This window comes from Doryrhamphus excisus, linkage group LG10 (genome assembly GCF_037039965.1).
Source record: "Doryrhamphus excisus strain RoL-2023G ecotype Guam linkage group LG10, RoL_Dexc_Guam_v1.1, whole genome shotgun sequence".
NCBI lineage: Eukaryota > Metazoa > Chordata > Actinopteri > Syngnathiformes > Syngnathidae > Doryrhamphus > Doryrhamphus excisus.
This window is the reverse complement of record NC_136366.1, coordinates 16,283,853-16,304,331: the sequence shown is the minus strand read 5'-3', so window position 1 is coordinate 16,304,331 and position 20,479 is coordinate 16,283,853. Positions and strand designations below refer to the sequence as shown.

The 20,479-nt window shown below is 39.8% G+C and overlaps 1 protein-coding gene across 1 annotated transcript in view; it reads left to right on the top strand.

Annotated features, from left to right (window-relative positions):
- The window catches only part of npr2 (natriuretic peptide receptor 2), a 75,884-nt gene that overhangs the window by 28,739 nt on the left and 26,666 nt on the right, over positions 1-20,479 (top strand). The window contains exons 8-10 of the mRNA XM_058055829.2: positions 14,417-14,537; positions 17,255-17,329; positions 20,088-20,165. Of these exons, the coding sequence (XP_057911812.2) occupies positions 14,417-14,537; positions 17,255-17,329; positions 20,088-20,165 (274 nt within the window). The remainder of the gene's footprint in view (positions 1-14,416; positions 14,538-17,254; positions 17,330-20,087; positions 20,166-20,479) is intronic.

Genomic DNA, 20,479 nt, shown 5'->3' with positions numbered 1-20,479 from the left:
GAGCTGTCCTATCTAGTTTTTGACCGCAACCGAGTTGTGAAACCTGCAGTCTAGGCTACAGCTGTCCTATCAGGTATTTGAGTATGAAACGATATAGCCGGCTGTGTAGACTTGGATTAGAGCTGTCCTATATAGTCTTTCATCATGAGCCGATGAAACCTGGAGTCTAGAATTGTCCTATCAAGTATTTGAGTATGAACTGATGGAGTCTGCCGTCCAGACTAGAAATGCCCTATCTAGTATTTTAGCATGAACTGATGAATCCTGCCGCCTAGAGTAAAGCTAGAGCTGTCCTATCTAGTTTTTGACTGCAACCGAGTTGTGAAACCTGCAGTCTAGCCTACAGCTGTCCTATCTAGTATTTGAGCATGAAATGATAAAGCCTGCTGTTTAGACATGGGTTAGAGCTGTCCTATATAGTCTTTGATCATGAGCCGATGAAACCTGCAGTCTAGAGTTGTCCTATCAAGTATGAACAGGAGTATGAACAAGCATGAACTGATTAAGCCTACAGTCTAAACTAGAGTTAGAGCTGTCCTATCTAGTATTTGAGCATGAAATGATAAAGCCTGCTGTCTAGACTTGGATGAGAGCTGTCCTATATAGTCTTTGACCATGAGCCGATGAAACCTGCAGTCTAGAATTGTCCTATCAAGTATTTGAGCATGAACTGATGGAGTCTGCCGTCCAGACTAGAAATGCCCTATCTAGTATTTTAGTATGAACTGATGAATCCTGCTGTCTAGAGTAAAGCTAGAATTGTCCTATCTAGTTTTTGACCGCAACCGAGTTGTGAAACCTGCAGTCTAGGCTACAGCTGTCCTTTCTAGTATTTGAGCATGAAATGATAAAACCTGCTGTCTAGACTTGGGTTAGAGCTGTCCTATATAGTCTTTGATCATGAGCCGATGAAACGTGCAATCTAGAATTGAACTGATGGAGTCTGCCGTCCAGACGAGAAATGCCCTATCTCGTATTTTAGCATGAACTGATGAATCCTGCCGTCTAGAGTAAAGCTAGAGCTGTCCTATCTAGTTTTTGACCGCAGCCAAGTTGTGAAACCTGCGGTCTAAGCTAGCAGGCTAGCAGGATCAGCAGTCTAGAATTGTCCTATCAAGTATGAACAGGAGTATGAACAAGCATGAACTGATTAAGCCTACAGTCTAAACTAGAGTAAGAGCTGTCCTATCTAGTTTTTCACTACAACCAAGTTGTGAAACCTTCAGCCTTGAGTAGAGCTGTCCTATCTAGTATTTGAGCATGAAATGATAAAGCCTGCTGTCTAGACTTGGGTTAGAGCTGTCCTATATAGTCTTTGACCATGAGCCGATGAAATCAGCAGTCTAGAATTGTCCTATCAAGTATTTGAGCATGAACTGATGGAGTCTGCTGTCCAGACTAGAAATGCCCTATCTAGTATTTTAGCACGAACTGATGAATCCTGTCGTCTAGAGTAAAGCTAGAGCTGTCCTATCTAGTTTTTGACCGCAACCGAGTTGTGAAACCTGCAGTCTAGGCTACAGCTGTCCTATCTAGTATTTGAGCATGAAATGATAAAGCCTGCTGTCTAGACTTGGGTTAGAGCTGTCCTATATAGTCTTTGATCATGAGCCGATGAAACATGCAGTCTAGAGTTGTCCTATCAAGTATTTGAGCATGAACTGATGGAGTCTGCCGTCCAGACTAGAAATGCCCTATCTAGTATTTTAGTATGAACTGATGAATCCTGCTGTCTAGAGTAAAGCTAGAGCTGTCCTATCTGCATGGTGGTTGAGTGGTTAGCACGCAGACCTCACTGCAAGGATATCTGAGTTCAATTCCACTCTCGGCCATCTCTGTGTGGAGTTTGCATGTTCTCCCCGTGCATGCGTTGGTTTTCTCCGGGTACTCCGGTTTCCTCCCACATTCCAAAAACATGCTAGGTTAATTGGCGACTCCAAATTGTCCATAGGTATGAATGTGAGTGTGAATGGTTGTTTGTCTATATGTGCCCTGTGATTGACTGGCGACCAGTTCAGGTTGTACCCCGCCTCTCGCCCGAAGACAGCTGGGATAGGCTCCAGCACCCCCCGCGACCCTCGTGAGGAAAAAGCGGTAGAAAATGAATGAATGAATGAATGAATAAGAAATAGGCCGTTTACACAGAAAACACATCTCTTTCAGCGAGTTGGTAATAATTTCAAAATATGAGCAGCAATTTGTACATGTTTATGTCTTCATGCTTCACTGATAACGTTGTTGGTAAAGTGTTGAGATTTCACACTTTTTGTTCCGCTGTCCTTGAATGCATCGCAGTTGTGTGTTGAGACACAAAAGCCAAACCTTTACACCATTGCATTCCGATGATTCATCAATGGTCAATATGAGGGTTGTGAACGATAAAAACGATGTGAGAGGAAAAAATGAACAAGCTTCCTGTATTGATAAGAATCAGACATGAAGCTTTGGATGAAACTTTGTTACCTACTTGGAGTGTTCAGTCTGAAATGTTGCTATTGTTGTGACATGGGATTGTTTACTTTTCCAAGCTAACGCAGCAACAGATAGTTAGACAACCTTCTGCACGCTACACTCCTCCACGCTCTCTCACTTCCTTCTTCCTGTCATGTGTGATTTTTTTTCCCCATCTATGATCCATGTGTAACGGCCTTTGTTAGGTTTCTGAAGGACAAAAGAATGAAAATAAAGTTCTTTTCTCTCCACTTCTGCACCCCTCATCAATGCCAACCATGTTGTGTGGCAAAGAGAGGAAGTGCTACCAAAGCTGGGGTCAACTATGGAAGCCCGAGAGGAGCACAAGTGAAAGAATAAAATAAAGCACATACAAGGAAAGCGATGAAAATAGAGTGAAAAAGATAAGAAAATAAATAACTAATTGAGATCAAATTCACACAATTACTACATAATAATTAATTCACACATTTAGAAAATAAATAATAAAGTGCATTTTTAACTCTGTTACACGTGCTGAGCTTTCATCCCAGGGGTCTCAAACTCAATTTACTTGGGGGCCACTGGATCAGTAATAAATAAATATAATAATAATAATAATAAAACGGCAAATAATAAAAACTTAAGAAACCACATATAGTTGGTGGGTAGACAAATCATTTTTTTCAGATTAAAATGAACAAAGCATTATTAGAGCCCTGTAGACATGACAAAACACGACTATAGTCACATTTATACTTTTTTATTTACAACACATTGCGCAACTGCAGGGTCTTGAGACACATGCTAACTCGCAAACTAGAGAGCTAGCGACCTAAACGGTAGCCTTCAAGTTATTTCCTTTAAACTTAAATAGCCAAAAACTTACCACTTCCACACGGATAGGGAGGATAACTATTAACAGTTATTTAACCTTTAACATGAACATTAATCAAACGTAATAATTTTTTCTGGGTACATGATACCATACAGCATCCATATCAAACTTGCGCGGGCTGCGCTAACATTAAACTTTCATATCAAGGCGGGGGCCTCAAACTAGTGTCCTGCGGGCCACATTTGGCCCGCGGGCCGCGTGTTTGAGACCCCTGTCTTATTCAGTGCACTTCTGCCACCTTGTGGGCGTTTTTATGGCTTGAAATTGCTCTGAGAGTGACAAGCATTCGTGGAGAGTTGCATCATCAACTTTTTGCTTATCACGCAAAAAAAAAAGGTCAAAGAGGCACAAATCCAGTGTTGGGATCGGGTGTTCAGGATCATAAAAATGAATGACTTTAGTATTGAGTTAGTGTTTAATACATGATTTGAGGCATTTTTAGACTAAAGGAGAGAAGGAGAAGGTTTTTGGAGCTGAATCTAATCTAATAATTACAAACACTTGATCCAAGCAAATGTGGATCAGAAATCAAAGGAGAACATCAAACTAGCGAGAACATTTTGGGAATGAGCCGTTTGTCAAAATAGACATTTTTATGGTCTGGAACCTAGAACCGAACCCCAGGAAAACGCAGGTATCTACTGTACTGTACTGTACTGTAAAGTATTCCACTCAGATCAGGGATGATCTTTGTTTTCTTTTGATCTTTGTTTTTTTATTTACTTACATCTACCTTAACATCCACATCACATGTTATTAACATTTTTAATGTGATTATTTTTATTTTATGTAATTATTAATGTAATAATTACTGCAAATTGATCATGAGGAGGACAAAAAAAATCCATTTTGGTCAATTAGAAGCCTGATGAAAGTAATTTCCAGAAACTATGCAATGCAAAATGAGGAAAAGGTCTCAGGGTACCAAGTGTTGGCCTTTTGGAAGGTGAATCATACAGTATGTGTGAATACTGACTCAGTAATTCAATTCACTGATTAGGGATCATGACTAATAGCTCACTGATGACCAAATGACCATAATGTTCATTCATTCATTCATTCATTCATTTTCCGCTTTTCCTCACAAGGGTCGCGGGGGTGCTGGAGCCTATCCCAGCTGTCTTTGGGCGAGAGGCGGGGTACACCCTGGACTGGTCACCAGCCAATCACAGGGCACATATAGACAAACAACCATTCACACTCACATTCATACCTATGGACAATTTGGAGTGGCCAATTAACCTAGCATGTTTTTGGAATGTGGGAGGAAACCGGAGTACCCGGAGAAAACCCACGCATGCACGGGGAGAACATGCAAACTCCACACAGAGATGGCTGAGGGTGGAATCGAACCCTAGTCTCCTAGCTGTGAGGTCTGCGTGCTAACCACTCGGCCGCCATGCCGCCCCCATAATGTGAATTACTTACTCCAACACAAAGAAACCCCCCTGGACTAGACATTTGATTGTGTTCCTGTATATGAGTAAATACACCATTAACAAGACTGTAGCTGATACCCAGTGAGTTCCTCTATGTCATCCTAAGCATAACCATAACAGATAAGGAATCACATTGATCGACTTGCTGGCGACTCGGTAAAATCATCAAAGTACCAGCAGAGTCACCTCGTATCGGTGCCTGGCTGTGAATAGTTTGTTTTTAAAAATGAATGTTGTCCAACCACGCTGGCACGCATCCTCAAGAGATGGTAGCACAAACTGATCCGTGTGACCTGACGATTTCTCCTGGTATTTTTGTGACATTTCGTCTTCATGCCAAAATGTTGTGTTGCTGCTGGATGTTCACAGTATCCAAGTGATACCGTTGTGGGGGTGCTGGAGCCTATCCCAGCTGTCTTCGGGCGAGAGGCGGGGTACACCCTGGAATGGTGGCCAGGGCACATATAGACAAACAACCATTCACACTCACATTCATACCTATGGACAATTTGGAGTCGCCAATTAACCTAGCATGTTTTTGGAATGTGGGAGGAAACCGGAGTACCCGGAGAAAACCCACATGATAACATGCAAACTCCACACAGAGATGGCCGAATTAGAACCCTGGAATTGAACCCTGGTCTCCTAGCTGTGAGGTCTGCGCACTAACCACTCGACCACCGTGCAGCCCTGCAGTAGATTTACTTAATTTTAAATCACTTAAAAGTTGCTAAAGCCTCATAAGCCTCATAATTCCTTCATCACACATTTTGACGGTCTCTCTTTCATTGTTACGCTTCGTCGTCTGGACAAATTCGCCATTTCGCTTCATTCAGTCCAGCCTTTGGAAACCCATTGGTGACAGTAGACGACTGGAAGTCCAAGTAGTCCAAACAGAAGCTGTAGTAATTCTATACTTGATTAGAATGTGTCAGACATTGCTGACATTTTTGAAGGAGGTCCTCAAGTATCTCCGGGTCTTGTTCACGAGTGAAGGTGAGGTGGATAGGCGGATCGGAGTAATGTGGAACCGACCGATCCATATTCCCACTCTCACCTACGGTCATGAGCTTTGGGTCTTGACCAAAAGAACGAGATCACGGATATAAGAGACTGAAATGAGTTTCCTCCATTGGGTGAGGAGCTCAGTCATCAGAGTAGAGCCACTTCTCCTTCACATTAAGAGGAGCCAGTTAAGGTGGCTTGGGCATCGAGTCCGGATGCCTCCCAGATACCCCCCTGGTGGGGTGTTCCGGGCATGCCCACCCGGGGACACGATGGAGGCGATTATGTCTTACAACTAGCCTGGGAACGCCTTAGTGTCCTCCCGGTGGAGCTGGAGGAGGTGGCTGGGGGCTGGGAAGTCTGGGCTTCCCGATGGAATGCCCCCGGACCCGGATAAGGGAGCAACATGGAATGTAATGAGTTGGTGCCATTGGTCAGATCTGCTACAAATGAACATTTTTATACTCTAAGTAGTTTCTTGTGGTTTTTTTTACGCCTCGTACTGTACTTCAAATCGCACCATGAATTTGATCATTAACAAGTGTTACTCACCAGCCAATCAGAATGGATTTTGATCAGAGGAATGGCGGAAGAAAGACGGAGGAGCAGCTTTACCCCCCAGGTAAATCCACTAAATCCTACAATTGGCATTGTTGAAAATCAATATCAATAATCTACCAGACCATTCCTTGCTCACTGTGTCTTTTATTCCGGAATAAAACTGACATTCTTCCTGTCTGTTTCTGTTTTCAGCTCACGGTTCAGCAAGCACAGAGCAGCTTCCTAATGAACTAGTCGACCAGGACTTTTGGCCGGTAAATGCTGAGAAATGTCCGCTATTTTTTTTTTTTTCTGGAATGGTTTTATTTGGAGTCATTAAACTTGATGATTTTATGACAACAAGTATCTATTCTTCTAATGGGAACCCCAACACAGGAGGCCATTGTTGGTCTCGGCTCTAAGAGGTGATTACACAAGTGACACCGATTGTGCAAAAGTCACTCACACTTGACATTTCCATGGCCAACTGCACCGGTTAACGGTTTCTCATGCACTAGAACATGCATAGAATGTAGTTCATGTTGTTAATGAGGGAACAAGTGACCAGGGGACTGAACATTTTAGTCTGTGCTTAGGGGGGGAGCCATCATGTGAAGCAAGTCCAAAAAAAAAAAAAATCTCGAAAAATTGTATGTTAGCATGAATGAAAAAAATTTTTTGTACAGCCGGAATACAAAAAATAAAAGTAGCAGTCATAGCACATGCAACTTAAGGATTGTCTGACACAACTATTTCAGTAGCCACGTATACATGGACCCAAATATTCTTATTGCATTTGGTTTATTTGTTCAAAAGGAAAGAATTGAACCTTTGTATACACCTCATTCCGAAAGAAAAATGCCAATCCGAATGAACATATAATCGGATTCACAGGGGTGGAATATTCCTTTCCCCAATCCGATTGAGGTATCTTGTACCCGCTCAAACGGAAAAAGTTGTCAGGGTTCGTTCTTTGTCGTGTTTTTCTTCTTCTGTTGTTTATTGGCGGTTGGCACGCAGCTTTCGGTGTGCATTACCGTGGAACAGACTCTAAACCCTATTCTATACTTTATTCACAAGTCCAGTTTTTTTGTTAAAAAGAAAATATATATCTATATAAAGCATGTCCGGAGTTTAATTATAAAATATTAGCGAGATTGAATTTGATCTTTTCCTATTTAAATGTATCCAATTTAGCTCAAGACGTTCTTCAGTTTTAAAAATGGCACTGGACTGTTGGGGAAAGTTTGTTTTTGAGACTGGACGAACGAAAAACTAGCAATACGGAGTTATTCCAACAAGTAAACAAAAACTCTGGGAAGTCGGTATCATGTGATGTTGACGTTTACGTTTTATTGCACATGCGGCGCATGTAGACAAGAGATTGGAATATTCCTTTCCATGTATACCATTGTTTTCGGAAAAGTCATTAAAAAAGAGGAAAAACTCCTCATGTAAACGTGGCTAATGTGAGTTCACCCTTAGGCCTCTTACAGTTGCAGAACGAATAACAAACTATGAATTATTTCAAGCCTCTTAATGAGAACACAAGAACTATAAAACACAGAAAAAAACACTGTATCCTAAATACAAAACTTTAAAAAACAAACTTTTTCCACTGAGGCCAAAAGGCCAAGAGACAAAATCACTTTTGTCAACATAAAATTTGAGACCCAAAGGGGTCGTTTCTATGAGAAATGGATGAGTTCATATATTACTTATTATTTCCACTACAGTACAGTACAGTACAGTACCAGAAAAGTAATCCATCGCCATCCTCCTCTTTGTCCTCCTAAGAACTCAAACCACTCAAGTCTTGACAAGCATCATAACAACCTCATAATTCCTTCATCACACATTTTGACGGTCTCTCTTTCATTGTTGCTCTTTGTCGCCTGGACAAATTCGCCATTTAGCTTCATTCAGTCCAGCCTTTGGAAACCCATTGGTGACAGTAGACGGCTGGAAGTCCAAGTAGTCCAAACAGAAGCTGTAGTAATTCTATACATGATTAGAATGTGTCAGACATTGCTGACATTTTGAATACGGCCTACTGTTATAAATAAAATATATAAAAAATATAAATATACATACCTAAATTAAGCACTTTCAAGCATAAATGAACTAAATTAGAAACAAAAGGCATTCAGAAGAAGCATCCGGAGAGGTTGTGGCGATATCTAGTATTCTACACTTCACTAGTAATCTTACTGTAATGTTTGGTGAGACACACAAGCACCAAACCTGATCGCCAGAACAACAGTATTGAATTACAGGTTTAATAATCCCACACAAGCTACTGCTACTGCTCAACTTTGAACCCCCCCGACGTTACTTCCTCTACACCGCCCCCACTCAGTACTCCTGGCACCCGAACACATTTGAGGATTAGTCTTATTTATGTCTCATTTTCACTTATTATGTGTACTATATTGGGTAATACAAGTCTAAGGTGACTATAGGGGTGTTATTTCATGTCTAGAGGGCTCTAATATTGTTGAAAAGCCGTATTGAGAAGATTCTAAACAGGATTTCTATGCTCTAACTGTGAAAATATTCCAATATTCTACCACTGCGATTAGCAAAATGCTATTCTATTTATTCTTTTCATGGATTTTTGGGCCCCTGAAGAAATATTTGTTCACACATGAAAGCCTCATTGCTATTTATTGTAACTTCCTGTTGTCAGCCAGCCAGTTCAAGCGGCGACGACATGGTTCCACAGGTTCCACCGTTGCTTAAAACAGTGCTGCAAAATCTAATCTTATTTATGACAAGGAACCATTCGAGCTCTCATTCAGTGAGACAGCTTTCCATCTCAAGTGTTTCTCGAACCTTTCAGATGTTTAATGGCTAAAGCTAACAAGTGGCTTCCTGTTATTGCAGACACCAGTGGAGCTTTGCTGATGGACACAGAGGTGCACAGCACAGCGGCCCACAGCCATTGTGCAAGACCAACAAGCTGCTGAGAGACCTCATGTCTTCACTACTTGACCTTACAAATCACCACTAAAACCCTCTATATTTTTCCTGTCCTCCAATCAGCCAGTATAAGCCAGATGTTCCTATAGAGTAATATTTATTACACATATATTTTAATTAAAACAACAAAGAAAATATTGTATCATTTCTACGCATTATATATGTTATGCTGCTGATTTGTATTTGAATGAATGTAACAGAAGTAGTTTATACTCGGATGTGTCTAATTGCTGGGGTTTTGCAATTTAGGGGGTTTGAAAGCCCATATGGAATAATAGTAATTATATACTGTGAAATATATACTGGTGTATTTTAACACATGGGTACTGGATAAATGGGTCATTTTTTTAATAAGAACTTACATGTATTGTATATGTGAAATATATGCAATAGTACTTTAATAAAATACCCTTTCTGAATGGAATGTCTTTTTTGTATTGCTTTGTGGTAAACATCCACACACACAAATTTTCATTTTTTTTTTGCAGAAAACACACCTCGTTCACCGTAAGTGGTTAATTTATAAATATGAGCCTACGATTTTTACATGTTTATGTTTTTATGTTTTTTTTTGTCCTTGAACGCACCATAGTTACTGTGAGACGCAATAGGGAAACATATATATATATATATATCAGAATATATATCTGTTCCTCAGTGAAATAAACAATCATTAATTAGTGGGGGCTGCACGAGTGGTTAGCGCGCAGACCTCACAGCTAGGAGACCAGGGTTCAATTCCAAATTCCAAATTGTCCATAGGTATGAATGTGAGTTTGAATGGTTGTTTGTCTATATGTGCCCTGTGATTGGCTGGCGACCAGTCCTGGGTGTACCCCGCCTCTTGCCCGAAGACAGCTGGCATAGGCTCCAGCACCCTCCGCGACCCTCATGAGGAAAAGCGGTAGAAAATGAATGAATAAATGAATGAAAAGTGTTGCACAGATGCAGTGCCTTTTGGGAATACTGTAAAATGTTGAGTTTTCTTAAGTCATATTGGGATATGTTTGTATATTTTCTAGGGGTGCTCAGGTCGATTGGCAAGCTTGTAGTGAGTGCGCTGATACCTTCTGATTTGTCTCCTGCCAAAGGATGAGGATAAACGGCACAAAATGAATGAATGAATAATATGCAATAGTAAACCACGAAACAGCGATCAATAATACATTAATTCCTCGTGAGGAAAAGCGGTAGAAAATGAATGAATGAATTAATTAAGTAGTGGTGAGTACATATATTTTATGTGTTGAAATTAATTAATTAAATCAATTAATTAAATCTTTTTTGGCCTTTTGCTTGAGGGTCTGGAATGTAACTTCAACAAATATCTGTACTGTATACACTACAACAAATTATTTTTTATAAATTCCTCTGGAACAAGTGAATAAAATAAATAGGAAGAGGACGGTGTTTTCATAACACCACAGTGAAAATAAAACAATATTTTAGAAGGTGGGACATAGATTTCACCAGGTGGCTGCTCAGCTTCTCCAAGTTGATTTTGGAGTGTGAGCAGTAGCAGTGTTCGGGAATGTTAAGCAGAGAAGCTCTGGCCGGGGTCTTTTAATGAAGGCGACTAGTCCACATATGGCTCTTATGAAACAATAGCCCCACTGTGGAGACCCACACTTTGCTCCTCGGGCTGCTGGAGGTCTCTGAACGAGGCTCTTTAAATATCTTTTTTCGGGTCTGGGGGGGTGCACAGCTTGTTTGATGGTGTTTCCTGTCCTCAGAATGCTCACATGCACTCGGCGTCTGCAGTATTTGTATACACAAGGATCAGCAAGCATAGGTTTAGACTGACTAACACTGCTCTGTGCCCTGGCGGGAAAAAAAAAGAGAAAAATGGGGGTAAAACAGGGTAAGGACACAATATGCAAGCGCTGCAATAAATTCTCGGAGCCATCTGGAAATGTTTTACACCTTTTAGCCGGCGTCGGAATGTGTGGGCTCTGCTCGTTTGTCATTTCTGAGCGAAAATTATTATTTTTTTTCCCCCTTCTGCTGAAAAACAAAACAAACAGACTTCACACACAGAGACTGTGCTAATAAAAGGAAAAGCTATTTTGTTGGGAATTATTAAGTGTGGAGAAACAGCAGCTTCTCTGTGATCTGCACCAGATGTGTTGTTTCACTGGAATGGTGCTCAAAAATAACATTCAGACATGTCACAATTCTTATTACAGGTGGTCGTCGGGTTAGGAATCAGTTCTGTTCCTATTCCTGTAAGGCAAGTTTTAAGTGTAAGCCGAAAATTAAATAAATGATATTCATTTTTTACTTCCACAATGATGGCTTTCCTTTTCTTTGGCACACTGCTGCATGAGATACAGACTAATTGTTCTCCCCCATGTGCTGTATTTAATTCTTCAGTGAGTCTTGTGTTTACGGAGCAAAATTACGTTTTTTAATTAATTTATGGAACCGCATATGTAACCAGACCACATATATTTTACTCATATTCAAACCTTTATTAACTGCACGGTCAGATTTCAACATTCTTAGCTGTCAGACAAGAGTAAAAAGAAGTACAGTTTATCATACTTCAATGTTTCAGATCATCAAAGAAATTGAAATATTAGTCAATGGCAACACAACTGAACACAAAATGCAGCTCTTAAATTTAACTTTTCGCGATCAAAACATAAACTGTCAAAACATAATTGAGATCTATCAGTCTGGGGAAAAAGTGATTACCCCCTGTTAAAATACAACTGACATTAATTGAGATATATTAATCTAGTAATATTTATAAAGCTCTGGGACTCCAACAAAACACAGAGAGAGCCATTATCCATAAATGGTGAAAACATGGAACAGTGGTGAACCCCACAACAACATCCAAAGTTATCCATCATCCAACATTCTTAGCTGTCAGACAAGAGTAAAAAGAAATACAGTTTACAATTTATCATACTTAAATATTTCAGGTCATCAAACTAATTTATTAGTCAATGACAACACAATTGAACACAAAATGCAGCTTTCAAATTTAACTTTTTATATCAAAACACAAACTGTTAAAACATAACTGAGATTAATTGAGATCTATCAGTCTGGAAAAGGACATAAGGCCATTTCTAAAGTGTTAGGACTCCAGCAAACCACAGTGAGAGCCATTATTCACAAATGGTGCAAACATGGAACAGCGGTGAACCTTCCCCAAAGTGTCCGGCCAACAAAAAATGACCCCAAGATCACAGCAAGGACTCATCCAAGAGGTCACAAAAGACCCCACAATAACATCAAAAGAACTGCAGGCCTCACTTGCCTCAGTTAAGGTCAGTGTTCATGACTCCACCATAAAAAAGACACTGGGCAAAAACAGCCTGCATGGCAGAGTTCCAAGACCAAAACCACTACTGAACAGAAAGAACATTAAGGATTGTCTTGATGATCCCCAAGACCTTTGGGAAAATACTCTGTGGTCTGATGAGACAAAAGTTGAACTCTTTGAATGTGTGTCCCATTATATCTGGCGTAAATGTAACGCCGCATTTCTGGACAGAACATATCAACAGTAAAATATGGTGGTGGTAGTGTGATGGTTCAGGGGTGTTTTGCTGCTTCAGGACCTGGAAGACTTGCTAAAATGATAAATGGAACCATGAATCCTGTTTGGGACCTCAAGCTGAAACCAACTTGGGTTCTTCAGCAGGACAATGATCCAAAACAGACCAGCAAGTCCACCTCTGAATCTCTGAAGAGACTCATAACTCAACCAGTTATTAGGTTTTCCACACAGGGGCACGTGGGTTTGGATTTTTTTTCTCCCTTAATAATAAAAAGTTCAAGTTAGAAACTACACTTTATGTTCAGTTGTGTTATCATTGGTTAATATTGAAATTTGTTTGATGACCTCAAACATTTAATTTTAAACCCCCTCACTAAGGGGACACACCACTTTTTCACACCACTGTAAATCCCTGCATACTAAAACTAAATTAATCTTAAATAAAGTAAAATTACTCACCTATCAGTTATATAGGGGTATGGGGTATATAGGGTGGGTCACACATCATATATTCTTATGTAATAAAAATAATATAGAAATAGTCATCTGCTTTCTCTTCGTCTTTGTGCCTTTTTAAGCGTGAATTGCAACCACTCAAATTACCGTATTTTCTGGAGTATAAGTCGCTCCGGAGTATAAGTCGCGCAAGTCCAAAAATGCATCATTAGGTAGAAAAAAACATACATAAGTCACACTGGAGTATAAGTCATTTTTTGCGAATAATTTATTTTCCAAACGACTTGACCAAAACAGACATTACGTCCTCTTGGAAGGCAAGTTCTAACAATAAAATAATAGAGAACAAGCTGAATAGGTGTAACACAATGCTTTATAAGTCGCTCTGGAGTATAAGTTGCAGGAACAGCCAACCTATTAAAAAAAAAGTGTGACTTATTTTCCGGAAAATACGGTAATTCCTGGAGTAGTCGAGTTGACCTAAATGGCTTCCACTCTACATGGAACATAGGCTACCTTGACTTAAATTACAGATCACATTATCACATCTGCCATTATTCATTTGCAACGGAAGCTAACAACTAAATGCTAAATCCACAGTCCAGGTTTAATCCCTAAATATGCATCACATACTTATGTATTTCATTTAATATGTCATCCTTTATTTTGTAACATTGCGGAATTGCCGTTTGCGGAGTGTCTAATTAGTCTAATTCGTATTGTCTGTCAAACATTTGCAGCATTTCTTGCAATGCTGGTTTTGCTACTGTGTTAAAGAGCAGCATTTCTGTAAACACACATCATTTTCAGTTGTTCCGTTTACATTGACTATGCTGTTTCAGTGAGTGTTGGTTGTCCGCACGAAGATGTGTCGTTTTTTTTCCCGGATGGGAACCCTGGGTCGGGTGGATGTGCCACATGCACTTGGCAATATATCGCGTTCAGTATGGTTGATTTATGCCTTTATTATGATGAGATAGATTAGAAGTGTATTATTTGTAAATTCTGATCGTATTATGAGTAAAATGGCAGCAAACATACTGTAGAAGATTTGTACACGGTTGTACACGTTCCATCAAATGCAACACCCTCAAGGTGACATTGTCCTGTGATTCCACGGTTTTACGACTCTTTTTTTTTTTCTTCATGCAGGAAACTAAAGTTGGAGAAAGAGCTGGCTGGAATGCTGTGGAGAATTCGCTGGGAGGACCTCCAGTTTGAGAGCCCCAATAAATACCACAAACGAGCCGGCAGCCGCCTCACCCTCTCACAGGTGGAAGGTTTCCTACTGCGTGGTTTAAGTACAATAAGGACCAGGGCGGCAAAAGCATACAAATAGCTCGGTTGAGGTTAAAGAAACCAAAAGCACTTCATTTGTTGTGATAGTCAAAAACTGTTCCACCCACATGGGTTCTTATTAAAGTTGGCAGACCCAAACGTGTTCTTATACGTCTCATACTGCTCTTTTGGCAGATTCCATCAGACTTAATGCAACGTCCAACATCTTAATTCCGCACCAGACTGATTATCAGTCAGATATGCCAAGAATCCAAAAATGCTCATTTGACATATTGGATGTTTAGGTTTAGGCTCTAGAAAGCAAAGTATCAGCCCGGATAGAGTCGAGATCTTTTGTTTACACATTCCTGGTTTCTTTCCCAGAGGTTTATTGGAGGTGGCTGAGTTTGTAGTGGCAGAAACATATTAGGTGATTGATAAAATAAGCTTTTTGCCTGGCCCTCGTCTCCACATTTCTAATACCTTGTCACGTTCCTCAAGTATCAAGTTTTGTTGTCTGCAGGCTCATACATCTTCTGCGGGTTTCGGTCTCAGCAATAATATGCATGCTTTTTCCAGATTATATTTTCCAAAGTGCTACAGTGGAACCTATTTAAATCAACCCTGTTCATGACATCATTGTCAAATTTGTCATTTGTAATGCAGAATCTCCAAAGGTTTAATATAGAGACTAGCTAAATATAATGACAAAGTTGCTAAGTTGAACACTGATTCTTCTTGCTACATCTTCTTATTCTCTGGCAGATCAGGTGCTCATGAGGTGTGTTCAAACACAGAGTTACAATTCCATCTAATGTACAGAGTTGTAACAACAAGCTACAGTCGCAGACAGTCCCATTATAATGTGTTTATAAGCGTGGGCAAAAAGATCTATTTGCGGTGTGACAAATGTATTCATGGCAAACCTCCACAAATCAATCAATGTAGTATGAGAAACTCTAGCCTTGCTGTTCTTATTACTAAAAGGTTAAGATGACATTATCGACACAAAATTTAAAATCCAAAAACGTCACTTCTATGAGCAAATTTGTGGTTTACTATATTTTCCCAACTTTTTCATAGTTTTGCTGGGCTTGTGACATATAGTCAAGTGTGACATACTGTATATATGAAAACATATATATCATTGAGCATGTGCTGCCTTTACTGTAAATTACCACACAGTGGTAATTTTGTCCAGCGCACCACTGTGTGGTGGCGCTGAAAGATCGCCAGCTCCGATTTGATCTATTCTCGGTGCAGGCGAAGCGCACCACTGTGTGGTGGCGCACCATGTGGAGGTGTCCACATTTTCAGCAAAATTTCATAACAAAACAACGCACCAGAAGTGCGCTGAAAGATCGCCAGCTCCGACTTGGTCTATTCTCGGCACAGGCGAAGCGCACCCTGCGCAGTGGTAAATTGGCTGTCAGGCACGCTGTAAACACACGTCACCAAAAACTCACAGGCAGGTCTTTCAGAGTGTCAGGCACATTTCAATGCAATAAATAATCACAGCAACCACTATTTAATGTAACGCAACCTGACGGCAGCTAAAGGTATGATGTCAACCCGGGCTGTATCTACACATTGATTGATTTGTGGAGGTTTGCCATGAATACATTTGTCACACCGCAAAGAGACCTTTTTGCGAACGCTTATAAACACATTATAATAGGACTGTCTACGACTGTAGCTTGTTGTTACAACTCTGTACAGTAGATGGCATTGTGACTCTGGGTTTGAACACACCTCACGAGCACTTGGTCTGCCAGAGAATAAGAAGATGTAGCAAGAGGAATCAGTGTTCAACTGGGAGAGTTGGAGTTGGGTGGGGGCGGCAACACCCCCTAAATAAAATGGCTTAATAATAAAAAATCGACATTTTAGAAGTGAAAACTCCACCAGAAAAAGCACAATACAGCACAAGCCGTTGGTGTTAAAATATGACTGACACACCGGGATGCGTCCAGTTGCCATGTCATGTAATAAAAGTTTAAAAATTTACTTAATTCAGATTCTGTAGCTTTATTTGTCTCCTTGTTTGTGTAAACATTGCACCCCTCCCGCTGGTTGCATCTTCTTCTCTTGTGAATTTAATGTTAAGAGCTGAGTGATGATAAATGGATCGTAAATAATGGTAAATGTAAAATAAATATAGTCCAGTTTACTTTTTTTTTAACTTACGCAATTCATACTTTGGAGTGACTTATAATCTAGAAAATTTGTCAAAATCTTTCTGCACCTAAATGTATTTTCGTCTTTGGCAAAAACATTTTTTTCACAAATACATGCAAATCCATGTCACCAAAAAAATCCTTTCTTATCTCCCATTCTCCTTGTGGTGAAAGTCACAAGTAAATGCGTGAGCAAGGGCCACATTGGGTCATGCTAACAAGCGCTCATGTCTGCATGAGTCAGCCAATCTACTGCACTATGCTACCAGTATTTGCATGAAAAATAAATCCGAAAACGATGATGCTCGCTGTCTGCACGCACTGCCTCCACAATTGACTGATTCACTCTCAGAGAACATATTTACACAAGACCTTGAGCTGATGTTTTGAAAACCCAAAAACACTTTAGGTTTTTTTTTTTTACTTTTTTTTATGATTTCATTCTGCAGCAAACTCTGAAGGTGCCACAATTCATTCCTCTTTGCTCCAATCGACTCAAGGCTAACACACTTTATTTTCATTCTTTTATTCGCAGAGAGGCTCCAGCTACGGCTCCCTGATAACCGCTCATGGAAAATATCAGCTATTTGCAAAAACGGGCTATTTTAAGGTAAGGCTTGGTGAGTTCTGACATTTTAAACTCTCTCCTTTGCCACCTACACATGTACACGCTCGCTGAGAAAGCTGGAGTTGAGAGAGGGAGCGAGTCAGCGAGTGCGTGGGCACATTTCGGTAGTTGGTTTTAATGTGAACTGCAGAATGCGTCATTTTTCCTTTTTTCTTTCTTTCTTTTTCTCTCTACTGTCTCTTTTTACACTCCCGCCCCGCCGTCTGGACACAGCCATCAACTTGTTGCTGATGTTAATTTATCTGTTTAAGGTGAAGGAGGTGTGAGGAAATGTGTCTCGGTAATGAGAACGCCGTCTTTGTGTTTAGCTGCATGGTGTGGGTTATGTATAAGTGCTGGCGTCTCGGTGAACCTTGAATACCAATTAAGTATTTTCACGGGCAGCAAACAGTCAATCTACTGCTTTTCGCTGGGGGTTACGTTCAGCAACCATGAACAAAATACTCCCATAAACACGGCTGGCGCCTTTAAAATCCTCATGCTGGCTTGACTTTGATGTTATCTGGTTGAACTTTGACAGTAAAAGTGACTGATGTGATTATACACTTATTGAACACACTTTAAAGTATAAAAGTACTGCTAATGAATGATAATGTCAAATGATACATGAACACATGGAATCAGAGTCACTATAAATCCATCAATGTATTTTCTATGCCACTTATCCTCACGAAGGTCGCGGGGGTATGTGGAGTTTATCCCAGCTGTCTTCAGGCGAGAGGCGGGGTACACCATGGACTGGTTGCCAGCCAATCACAGAGCACATATAGTCAAACAACCATTCACACTCACATTCATACCTATGGACAATTTGGAGTTTCCAGTTAATGATACAACTATTGTGTTCATTTAATGTTCATTTTATCATAAATTATTCCATTCATTCATTCATTCATTTTCTACTGCTTATCCTCACAAGGGTCGTGGGGGTGCTGGAGCCTATCCCAGCTGTCTTTGGGCGAGAGGCGGGGTACACCCTGGACTGGTTGCCAGCCAATCACAGAGCACATATAGACAAACAACCATTCACACTCACATTCATACCTATGGACAATTTGGAGTTTACAGTTGATGATACAACTATTCTGTTCATTTAATGTACATTTTATTATAAATATTTCCCAATTTATGGTAAATGATATGCGTTTGTTTTTTTTGCATATGTATTTTTTTATACATAATTTTTTTTCAAAAGTACTAGAATTTTACTGGCGAATGCTGAATTGAATATGAATATTCAGGATTCATTGTAAAGTGGAATCTTGGTTAATGCCTGTAATCCATTCCAGACTCCATTTTGACTCAAACTGAAACAAACTCTAACCTAATCACTTTTTTCCTGAAGAAATAATGCAAATCTAATTATAGTCGTTATACATTTTTGTTGTTATTTGGTTGGAACGTCACACTCTGGTTTTCCAGACCAGCATAGGCCAGCTAACACGAAAACAAAACATATGCTGGTTTATGCTTGTTTTTCCAGCAGGGCAGTAAAGCTAATATGCATATTTAAGCAAATGCTATGTACTCATGGCCTAAATTGAGCATTTTGAGGCATAAAAATGGCTAAATTAAAGAAAATTAAAATATAAAGCATTCAAATGATATGAAGTGTAGTACATTGTCTGTGACTTACCTAGGAATGACATGCGTGATGTCAGCTAGCTAGCGTTGACGTTTAGCCGAGTGCTAGCATTAGTTTAGCTTCACTGCCTTGTTTTACCACAAACAGCAGTAAACAGTAGAGTAGTATTCTAGACTGGCCTCTAGGTGTCAGTAAAGTTACATTGGTGAGACAATAGCCAGTATGCTGTCAATGCTAGCATGTCTTATTTATGTCTAGGACAGATTATTTTCTATGATTTTGTCTCGTATATTGTGTAATACAAATGTAATAGTGACTGTGGTGTTATTTATGTCTAGAGGACTATAATAATAGTAAAAAAACATATTTAGAAGGTTATAAACAGGTTTTCTATGCACTGACTTAAAAAATGTTCCATTTATTAATATTGAATCCTAATTAGCATAAATTCACTTATCACGGTCAGGTCTGGAATCAATTAACCGCGATAAACAAGGGATGACTGTAATCCATTCTGGGTACTCAAAAATATTAACGTAAAACACTTTTATTGTTTTGCAACTGTCATTTTACATGCAAAAACAATTGGAAAAGATGAACGGAAGGACATCCCCTCCAGTAGCGGCCATTTTGAAGGATTTTTACTCATCTTTCAAGGTACAAGGGCAAAAAAAAGGTTGTTTTTCATGAAAATAACAATGAATTTACAAATATAACACCATGAACCATTTACAATTTTCACATTTGGAACTGAACTTCCTCCCTGTGTGTCCAAATGGGTTTTCTTCAGGGACACGTTCCAAAAACATGCTAGGTTAATTAGCGACTCCAAATTGTACATAGGTATGAATGTGAGTGTGAATGGTTGTTTGTCTATATGTGCCCTGTGATTGGCTGGCGACCAGTCCATGATGTACGCCACCTCTCGCCCCGAAGTCATCTGCAAAGCGAATTAGTTAAAGACAGGTAACAGAGCTAGGGAACAATGATTTAGTTGGTTTTGGGTTCCATTTTGTTAGCATGCTACTAAGCTCCTAACAAGGACGTTTTCTGATATAAAAAAAATGCTACAAATATAAACAAATATAATAAAGCTGTATATTTTAGTCTTGAAAGTCGCTTCATCTTTGTGCCTCTGATGTGTGTCAAACGCAGGGCAACTTGGTGGCCATCAAACATGTCAACAAGAAGAGGATCGAGCTAACCAGACAGGTTCTACTGGAGCTAAAACACGTAAGTGTTGTTTACCAACAGGATTTGTTTATCTTAGCTCACATTTGGGTGTATCAGTGTTTATTAGTGTTACTTAACAACTCACGATAAAGAGATTTACGGGTATTCGGTGAAAGCTTTCTTTATTGCACACAACCGACCCAATGATGCTAATGTTTCCCAGACATGCTAGCAAGTAGGTGTGGCCATTTTCAGACCAATGTGTTTACTTTTACCCTACATTAACTGAAAATCTGTTAATCCTGAGCTGGCTTCATTTGTATTTCAATGTTACTGCAATGTTTCAATTCTTTCAATGTTACTGCAGGCATGTT